The 9198-nt window shown below is 42.1% G+C and overlaps 1 protein-coding gene across 1 annotated transcript in view; it reads right to left on the bottom strand.

The window, feature by feature from the left end:
• Positions 1-247: 247 nt before the first annotated feature.
• The window catches only part of LOC137526083 (enolase-phosphatase E1-like), a 64333-nt gene continuing 55382 nt past the window's right edge, over positions 248-9198 (bottom strand). Inside the window, exons 57-79 of the mRNA XM_068247299.1 lie at positions 8928-8991; positions 8822-8881; positions 8714-8777; positions 8390-8454; positions 7084-7146; positions 6955-7037; positions 6652-6715; positions 6546-6605; positions 6438-6501; positions 6114-6178; positions 4808-4870; positions 4699-4761; positions 4608-4652; positions 4270-4329; positions 4162-4225; positions 3838-3902; positions 2532-2594; positions 2403-2485; positions 2100-2163; positions 1994-2053; positions 1886-1949; positions 1667-1731; positions 248-315 (exon numbers count right to left, since the gene is read on the bottom strand). Coding sequence (XP_068103400.1) covers positions 248-315; positions 1667-1731; positions 1886-1949; positions 1994-2053; positions 2100-2163; positions 2403-2485; positions 2532-2594; positions 3838-3902; positions 4162-4225; positions 4270-4329; positions 4608-4652; positions 4699-4761; positions 4808-4870; positions 6114-6178; positions 6438-6501; positions 6546-6605; positions 6652-6715; positions 6955-7037; positions 7084-7146; positions 8390-8454; positions 8714-8777; positions 8822-8881; positions 8928-8991 — 1479 coding nt within the window. The remainder of the gene's footprint in view (positions 316-1666; positions 1732-1885; positions 1950-1993; positions 2054-2099; positions 2164-2402; positions 2486-2531; positions 2595-3837; positions 3903-4161; positions 4226-4269; positions 4330-4607; positions 4653-4698; positions 4762-4807; positions 4871-6113; positions 6179-6437; positions 6502-6545; positions 6606-6651; positions 6716-6954; positions 7038-7083; positions 7147-8389; positions 8455-8713; positions 8778-8821; positions 8882-8927; positions 8992-9198) is intronic.

Below are 9198 nucleotides of genomic sequence, written 5' to 3'. Positions count from 1 at the left end.
GAAATGCACACCTTATTTATCTCTGACTCACCTGTGCTGCCTTCTATCACCGTCTTCTTTTTTCCAGTCTTCCGCCTCATCTTCTGTCACCTTTCCTGAAACGAAAAACTGAAATGCACACTTTATTTATCTCGGACTCACCTGTGCTGTCTTCTATCACCGTCTTCTTTTTTCAAGTTTTCCGCCTCATCTTCTGTCACCTTTCCTGAAACGAAACACTGAAATGCACACTTTATTTATCTCGGACTCACCAGTGCTGTCTTCCATCACTGTCTTCTTTTTTCCAGTCTTCCGCCTCATCCTCTGTCACCTTTCCTGAAACAAAACACTTAAATGCACACTTTATTAATCTCTGACTCACCTGTGCTCTCTTCTATCACCGTCTTGTTTTTTCCACTCTTCTGCCTCATCTTCTGTCGCCTTTCCTGAAACAAACCACTGAAATGCACACTATCTATCTCGGACTCACCTGTGTTGTCTTGTATCACCATCCATTTTCCAGTCCTCCATCTCATCTTCTGTTGCCTCTCCTGAAATGAAACACTGAAATGCACACTATTTATCTCAGACTCACCTGTGCTGTCTTCTATCACCATTTTCTTTTTTCCAGTCTTCCGTCTCATCTTTGGTCACCTTTCCTGAAACGAAACACTGAAATGCCCACCTTATTTATCTCGGACTCACCTGTGCTGTTTTCTATCACCGTCTTCTTTTTTCCAGTCTTCTGCCTCACCTTTTGTCGCCTTTCCTGAAACAAAACATTGAAATGCACACTATTTATCTCGGACTGACCTGTGTTGTCTTATATCACCATCTTTTTTCCAGTCCTCCATCTTATCTTCTGTTGCCTCTCCTGAAATGAAACACTGAAATGCACACTATTTATCTCAGACTCACCTGTGCTGTCTTCTATCACCATTTTCTTTTTTCCAGTCTTCCGCCTCATCTTTGGTCACCTTTCCTGAAACGAAACACTGAAATGCACACCTTATTTATCTCTGACTCACCTGTGCTGCCTTCTATCACCGTCTTCTTTTTTCCAGTCTTCCGCCTCATCTTCTGTCACCTTTCCTGAAACAAAACACTGAAATGCACACTTTATTAATCTCTGACTCACCTGTGCTGTCTTCTATCACCGTCTTCTTTTTTCAAGTTTTCCGCCTCATCTTCTGTCACCTTTCCTGAAACAAACACTGAAATGCACACTTTATTTATCTCGGACTCACCTGTGCTGTATTCTATCACCGTCTTCTTTTTTCCGGTCCTCCGCCTCATCTTCTGTCACCTTTCCTGAAACGAAACACTGAAATGCACACTTTATTAATCTCTGACTCACCTGTGCTGTCTTCTATCACCGTCTTCTTTTTTCCAGTCTTCCGCCTCATCTTCTGTCGCCATTCCTGAAACGAAACACTGAAATGCACACTTTATTAATCTGTGACGCACCTGTGCTGTCTACTATCACCGTCTTCTTTTTACCAGTCTTTCGCCACATCTTCTGTCACCTTTCCTGAGACGAAACACAGAAATGCACACTTTATTTATCTCGGACTCACCTGTGCTGTCTTCTATCACCGTCTTCTTATTACCAGTATTCCGCCTCATCTTCTGTCACCTTTCCTAAAACATAACACTGAAACGCACACCTTTTCTATCTCGGACTTACCTGTGCTGTTTTCTATCACCGTCTTTTTTTTTCCATTCTTCTGCCTTAATCTTCTGTCGCCTGTCCTGAAACGAAACACTGAAATGCACACTATTTATGTCAGACTCACCTGTGCTGTCTTCTATCACAGTCTTCTTTTTTCCAGTTTTCCGCCTCATCTTCTGTCACCTTTCCTGAAATGAGACACTGAAATGCACACTTTATTTATCTCTGACTCACCTGTGCTGTCTTTTATCACCGTCTTCTGTTTTCCAGTCTTCCGCCTTATCTTCTGTCGCCTTTCCTGAAACAAAAAACTGAAATGCACACTATTTATCTCGGACTCACCTGTGTTGTCTTTTATCACCATATTTTTCCAGTCTTCCATCTCATCTTCTGTTGCCTCTCCTGAAATGAAACACTGAAATGCACACTTTATTTATTTCGGACTCACCTGTGCTGTCTTCCATCACAGTCTCCTTTTTTCCAGTCTTCCGCCTCATCTTCTGTCGCCTTTCCTGAAACGAAACACTGAAATGCACACTATTTATCTCGGACTCACCTGTGTTGTCTTGTATCACCATCTTTTTTCCAGTCTTCCATCTCATCTTCTGTTGCCTCTCCTGAAATGAAACACTGAAATGCATACTATTTATCTCAGACTCACCTGTGCTGTCTTCTCTCACCATTTTCTTTTTTCCAGTCTTCCGCCTCATCTTCAGTCACCTTTCCTGAAACGAAACAGTGAAATGCACACCTTATTTATCTCGGACTCCCTTGTGCTGTTTTCTATCACCGTCTTCTTTTTCCAGTCTTCCGCTTCATCTTGTGGCACCTTTCCTGAAACGAAACACTGAAATGCACAATTTATTAATCTCGGAATCACCTGTGCTATCTTCCATCACATTCTCCTTTTTCCAGTCTTCCGCCTCATCTTCTGTCGACTTTCCTGAAACAAAACACTGAAATGCACACTATTTATCTCGGACTCACCTGTGTTGTCTTGTATCACCATCTTTTTTCCAGTCTTCCACCTCATCTTCTGTTGCCTCTCCTGAAATGAAACACTGAAATGCATACTATTTATCTCAGACTCACCTGTGCTGTCTTCTCTCACCATTTTCTTTTTTACAGTCTTCTGCCTCATCTTTGGTCTCCTTTCCTGAAACGAAACACTGAAATGCACACCTTATTTATCTCGGACTCACCTGTGCTGTTTTCTATCACCGTCTTCTTTTTTCCAGTCTTCCGCCTCATCTTCTGTCACCTTTCCTGAAACGTAACACTGAAATGCACACCTTATCTATTTCGGACTCACCTGTGCAGTTTTCTATCACCGTCTTCTTTTTTCCAGTCTTTTGCCTCATCTTCTGTCGCCTTTCCTGAAACGAAACACTGAAATGCACACTATTTATCTCGGACTCACCTGTGTTGTCTTGTATCACCATCTTGTTTCCAGTCCTCCATCTCATCTTCTGTTGCCTCTCCTGAAATGAAACACTGAAATGCACACTATTTATCTCAGACTCACCTGTGCTGTCTTCTATCACCATTTCCTTTTTTTCCAGTCTTCCGCCTCATCTTTGGTCACCTTTCCTGAAACGAAACACTGAAATGCACACTTTATTTATCTCGGACTCACCTGTGCTGTCTTCCATCACCGTCTTCTTTTTTCCAGTCTTCCGCCTCATCTTCTGTCACCTTTCCTGTAACGAAACACTGAAATGAACACTTTATTTATCACGGACTCACCTGTGCTGTCTTCTATCACCGTCTTCTTTTTTCAAGTTTTCCGCCTCATCTTCTGTCACCTTTCCTGAAACGAAACACTGAAATGCACACTTTATTTATCTCGGACTCACCTGTGCTGTCTTCCATCACCGTCTTCTTTTTTCCAGTCTTCCGCATCATCTTCTGTCACCTTTCCTGAAACGAAACACTGAAATGAACACTTTATTTATCTCGGACTCACCTGTGCTGTCTTCTATCACCGTCTTCTTTTTTCAAGTTTTCCGCCTCATCTTCTGTCACCTTTCCTGAAACGAAACACTGAAATGCACACTTTATTTATCTCGCACTCACCTGTGCTGTCTTCCATCACCGTCTTCTTTTTTCCAGTCATCCGCCTCATCTTCTGTCACCTTTCCTGAAACGAAACACTGAAATGCACACTTTATTTATCTCTGACTCACCTGTGCTGTTTTCTATCACCGTCTTTTTTTTTCCATTCTTCTGCCTTAATCTTCTGTCGCCTGTCCTGAAACGAAACACTGAAATGCACACTATTTATCTCGGACTCACCTGTGCTGTCTTGTATCACCATCTTTTTTCCAGTCCTCCATCTCATCTTCTGTTGCCTCTCCTGAAATGAAACACTGAAATGCACACTATTTATGTCAGACTCACCTGTGCTGTCTTCTATCACAGTCTTCTTTTTTCCAGTTTTCCGCCTCATCTTCTGTCACCTTTCCTGAAATGAGACACTGAAATGCACACTTTATTTATCTCTGACTCACCTGTGCTGTCTTTTATCACCGTCTTCTGTTTTCCAGTCTTCCGCCTTATCTTCTGTCGCCTTTCCTGAAACAAAAAACTGAAATGCACACTATTTATCTCGGACTCACCTGTGTTGTCTTTTATCACCATATTTTTCCAGTCTTCCATCTCATCTTCTGTTGCCTCTCCTGAAATGAAACACTGAAATGCACACTTTATTTATTTCGGACTCACCTGTGCAGACTTCCATCACAGTCTCCTTTTTTCCAGTCTTCCGCCTCATCTTCTGTCGCCTTTCCTGAAACGAAACACTGAAATGCACACTATTTATCTCGGACTCACCTGTGTTGTCTTGTATCACCATCTTTTTTCCAGTCTTCCATCTCATCTTCTGTTGCCTCTCCTGAAATGAAACACTGAAATGCATACTATTTATCTCAGACTCACCTGTGCTGTCTTCTCTCACCATTTTCTTTTTTCCAGTCTTCCGCCTCATCTTCAGTCACCTTTCCTGAAACGAAACAGTGAAATGTACACCTTATTTATCTCGGTCTCACTTGTGCTGTTTTCTATCACCGTCTTCTTTTTCCAGTCTTCCGCTTCATCTTGTGGCACCTTTCCTGAAACGAAACACTGAAATGCACAATTTATTAATCTCGGAATCACCTGTGCTGTCTTCCATCACATTCTCCTTTTTCCAGTGTTCCGCCTCATCTTCTGTCGACTTTCCTGAAACAAAACACTGAAATGCACACTATTTATCTCGGACTCACCTGTGTTGTCTTGTATCACCATCTTTTTTCCAGTCTTCCGCCTCATCTTCTGTTGCCTCTCCTGAAATGAAACACTGAAATGCATACTATTTATCTCAGACTCACCTGTGCTGTCTTCTCTCACCATTTTCTTTTTTACAGTCTTCTGCCTCATCTTTGGTCTCCTTTCCTGAAACGAAACACTGAAATGCACACCTTATTTATCTCGGACTCACCTGTGCTGTTTTCTATCACCGTCTTCTTTTTTCCAGTCTTCCGCCTCATCTTCTGTCACCTTTCCTGAAAGGTAACACTGAAATGCACACCTTATCTATTTCGGACTCACCTGTGCTGTTTTCTATCACCGTCTTCTTTTTTCCAGTCTTTTGCCTCATCTTCTGTCGCCTTTCCTGAAACGAAACACTGAAATGCACACTATTTATCTCGGACTCACCTGTGTTGTCTTGTATCACCATCTTGTTTCCAGTCCTCCATCTCATCTTCTGTTGCCTCTCCTGAAATGAAACACTGAAATGCACACTATTTATCTCAGACTCACCTGTGCTGTCTTCTATCACCATTTCCTTTTTTTCCAGTCTTCCGCCTCATCTTTGGTCACCTTTCCTGAAACGAAACACTGAAATGCACACTTTATTTATCTCGGACTCACCTGTGCTGTCTTCCATCACCGTCTTCTTTTTTCCAGTCTTCCGCCTCATCTTCTGTCACCTTTCCTGTAACGAAACACTGAAATGAACACTTTATTTATCACGGACTCACCTGTGCTGTCTTCTATCACCGTCTTCTTTTTTCAAGTTTTCCGCCTCATCTTCTGTCACCTTTCCTGAAACGAAACACTGAAATGCACACTTTATTTATCTCGGACTCACCTGTGCTGTCTTCCATCACCGTCTTCTTTTTTCCAGTCTTCCGCATCATCTTCTGTCACCTTTCCTGAAACGAAACACTGAAATGAACACTTTATTTATCTCGGACTCACCTGTGCTGTCTTCTATCACCGTCTTCTTTTTTCAAGTTTTCCGCCTCATCTTCTGTCACCTTTCCTGAAACGAAACACTGAAATGCACACTTTATTTATCTCGCACTCACCTGTGCTGTCTTCCATCACCGTCTTCTTTTTTCCAGTCATCTGCCTCATCTTCTGTCACCTTTCCTGAAACGAAACACTGAAATGCACACTTTATTTATCTCTGACTCACCTGTGCTGTTTTCTATCACCGTCTTTTTTTTTCCATTCTTCTGCCTTAATCTTCTGTCGCCTGTCCTGAAACGAAACACTGAAATGCACACTATTTATCTCGGACTCACCTGTGCTGTCTTGTATCACCATCTTTTTTCCAGTCCTCCATCTCATCTTCTGTTGCCTCTCCTGAAATGAAACACTGAAATGCACACTATTTATGTCAGACTCACCTGTGCTGTCTTCTATCACAGTCTTCTTTTTTCCAGTTTTCCGCCTCATCTTCTGTCACATTTCCTGAAATGAGACACTGAAATGCACACTTTATTTATCTCTGACTCACCTGTGCTGTCTTTTATCACCGTCTTCTGTTTTCCAGTCTTCCGCCTTATCTTCTGTCGCCTTTCCTGAAACAAAAAACTGAAATGCACACTATTTATCTCGGACTCACCTGTGTTGTCTTTTATCACCATATTTTTCCAGTCTTCCATCTCATCTTCTGTTGCCTCTCCTGAAATGAAACACTGAAATGCACACTTTATTTATTTCGGACTCACCTGTGCAGACTTCCATCACAGTCTCCTTTTTTCCAGTCTTCCGCCTCATCTTCTGTCGCCTTTCCTGAAACGAAACACTGAAATGCACACTATTTATCTCGGACTCACCTGTGTTGTCTTGTATCACCATCTTTTTTCCAGTCTTCCATCTCATCTTCTGTTGCCTCTCCTGAAATGAAACACTGAAATGCATACTATTTATCTCAGACTCACCTGTGCTGTCTTCTCTCACCATTTTCTTTTTTCCAGTCTTCCGCCTCATCTTCAGTCACCTTTCCTGAAACGAAACAGTGAAATGCACACCTTATTTATCTCGGACTCACTTGTGCTGTTTTCTATCACCGTCTTCTTTTTCCAGTCTTCCGCTTCATCTTGTGGCACCTTTCCTGAAACGAAACACTGAAATGCACAATTTATTAATCTCGGAATCACCTGTGCTGTCTTCCATCACATTCTCCTTTTTCCAGTCTTCCGCCTCATCTTCTGTCGCCTTTCCTGAAACAAAACACTGAAATGCACACTATTTATCTCGGACTCACCTGTGTTGTCTTGTATCACCATCTTTTTTCCAGTCTTCCGCCTCATCTTCTGTTGCCTCTCCTGAAATGAAACACTGAAATGCATACTATTTATCTCAGACTCACCTGTGCTGTCTTCTCTCACCATTTTCTTTTTTACAGTCTTCTGCCTCATCTTTGGTCTCCTTTCCTGAAACGAAACACTGAAATGCACACCTTATTTATCTCGGACTCACCTGTGCTGTTTTCTATCACCGTCTTCTTTTTTCCAGTCTTCCGCCTCATCTTCTGTCACCTTTCCTGAAACGTAACACTGAAATGCACACCTTATCTATTTCGGACTCACCTGTGCTGTTTTCTATCACCGTCTTCTTTTTTCCAGTCTTTTGCCTCATCTTCTGTCGCCTTTCCTGAAACGAAACACTGAAATGCACACTATTTATCTCGGACTCACCTGTGTTGTCTTGTATCACCATCTTGTTTCCAGTCCTCCATCTCATCTTCTGTTGCCTCTCCTGAAATGAAACACTGAAATGCACACTATTTATCTCAGACTCACCTGTGCTGTCTTCTATCACCATTTCCTTTTTTTCCAGTCTTCCGCCTCATCTTTGGTCACCTTTCCTGAAACGAAACACTGAAATGCACACTTTATTTATCTCGGACTCACCTGTGCTGTCTTCCATCACCGTCTTCTTTTTTCCAGTCTTCCGCCTCATCTTCTGTCACCTTTCCTGTAACGAAACACTGAAATGAACACTTTATTTATCACGGACTCACCTGTGCTGTCTTCTATCACCGTCTTCTTTTTTCAAGTTTTCCGCCTCATCTTCTGTCACCTTTCCTGAAACGAAACACTGAAATGCACACTTTATTTATCTCGGACTCACCTGTGCTGTCTTCCATCACCGTCTTCTTTTTTCCAGTCTTCCGCATCATCTTATGTCACCTTTCCTGAAACGAAACACTGAAATGAACACTTTATTTATCTCGGACTCACCTGTGCTGTCTTCTATCACCGTCTTCTTTTTTCAAGTTTTCCGCCTCATCTTCTGTCACCTTTCCTGAAACGAAACACTGAAATGCACACTTTATTTATCTCGCACTCACCTGTGCTGTCTTCCATCACCGTCTTCTTTTTTCCAGTCATCCGCCTCATCTTCTGTCACCTTTCCTGAAACGAAACACTGAAATGCACACTTTATTTATCTCTGACTCACCTGTGCTGTTTTCTATCACCGTCTTTTTTTTTCCATTCTTCTGCGTTAATCTTCTGTCGCCTGTCCTGAAACGAAACACTGAAATGCACACTATTTATCTCGGACTCACCTGTGCTGTCTTGTATCACCATCTTTTTTCCAGTCCTCCATCTCATCTTCTGTTGCCTCTCCTGAAATGAAACACTGAAATGCACACTATTTATGTCAGACTCACCTGTGCTGTCTTCTATCACAGTCTTCTTTTTTCCAGTTTTCCGCCTCATCTTCTGTCACATTTCCTGAAATGAGACACTGAAATGCACACTTTATTTATCTCTGACTCACCTGTGCTGTCTTTTATCACCGTCTTCTGTTTTCCAGTCTTCCGCCTTATCTTCTGTCGCCTTTCCTGAAACAAAAAACTGAAATGCACACTATTTATCTCGGACTCACCTGTGTTGTCTTTTATCACCATATTTTTCCAGTCTTCCATCTCATCTTCTGTTGCCTCTCCTGAAATGAAACACTGAAATGCACACTTTATTTATTTCGGACTCACCTGTGCAGACTTCCATCACAGTCTCCTTTTTTCCAGTCTTCCGCCTCATCTTCTGTCGCCTTTCCTGAAACGAAACACTGAAATGCACACTATTTATCTCGGACTCACCTGTGTTGTCTTGTATCACCATCTTTTTTCCAGTCTTCCATCTCATCTTCTGTTGCCTCTCCTGAAATGAAACACTGAAATGCATACTATTTATCTCAGACTCACCTGTGCTGTCTTCTCTCACCATTTTCTTTTTTCCAGTCTTCCGCCTCATCTTCAGTCA

Source organism: Hyperolius riggenbachi, chromosome 7 (assembly GCF_040937935.1).
Source record: "Hyperolius riggenbachi isolate aHypRig1 chromosome 7, aHypRig1.pri, whole genome shotgun sequence".
In the NCBI taxonomy this organism is placed as follows: Eukaryota; Metazoa; Chordata; class Amphibia; order Anura; family Hyperoliidae; genus Hyperolius; species Hyperolius riggenbachi.
The sequence above is the reverse complement of the archived record's forward strand: the minus strand, read 5'-3'. Positions and strand labels throughout refer to the sequence as shown.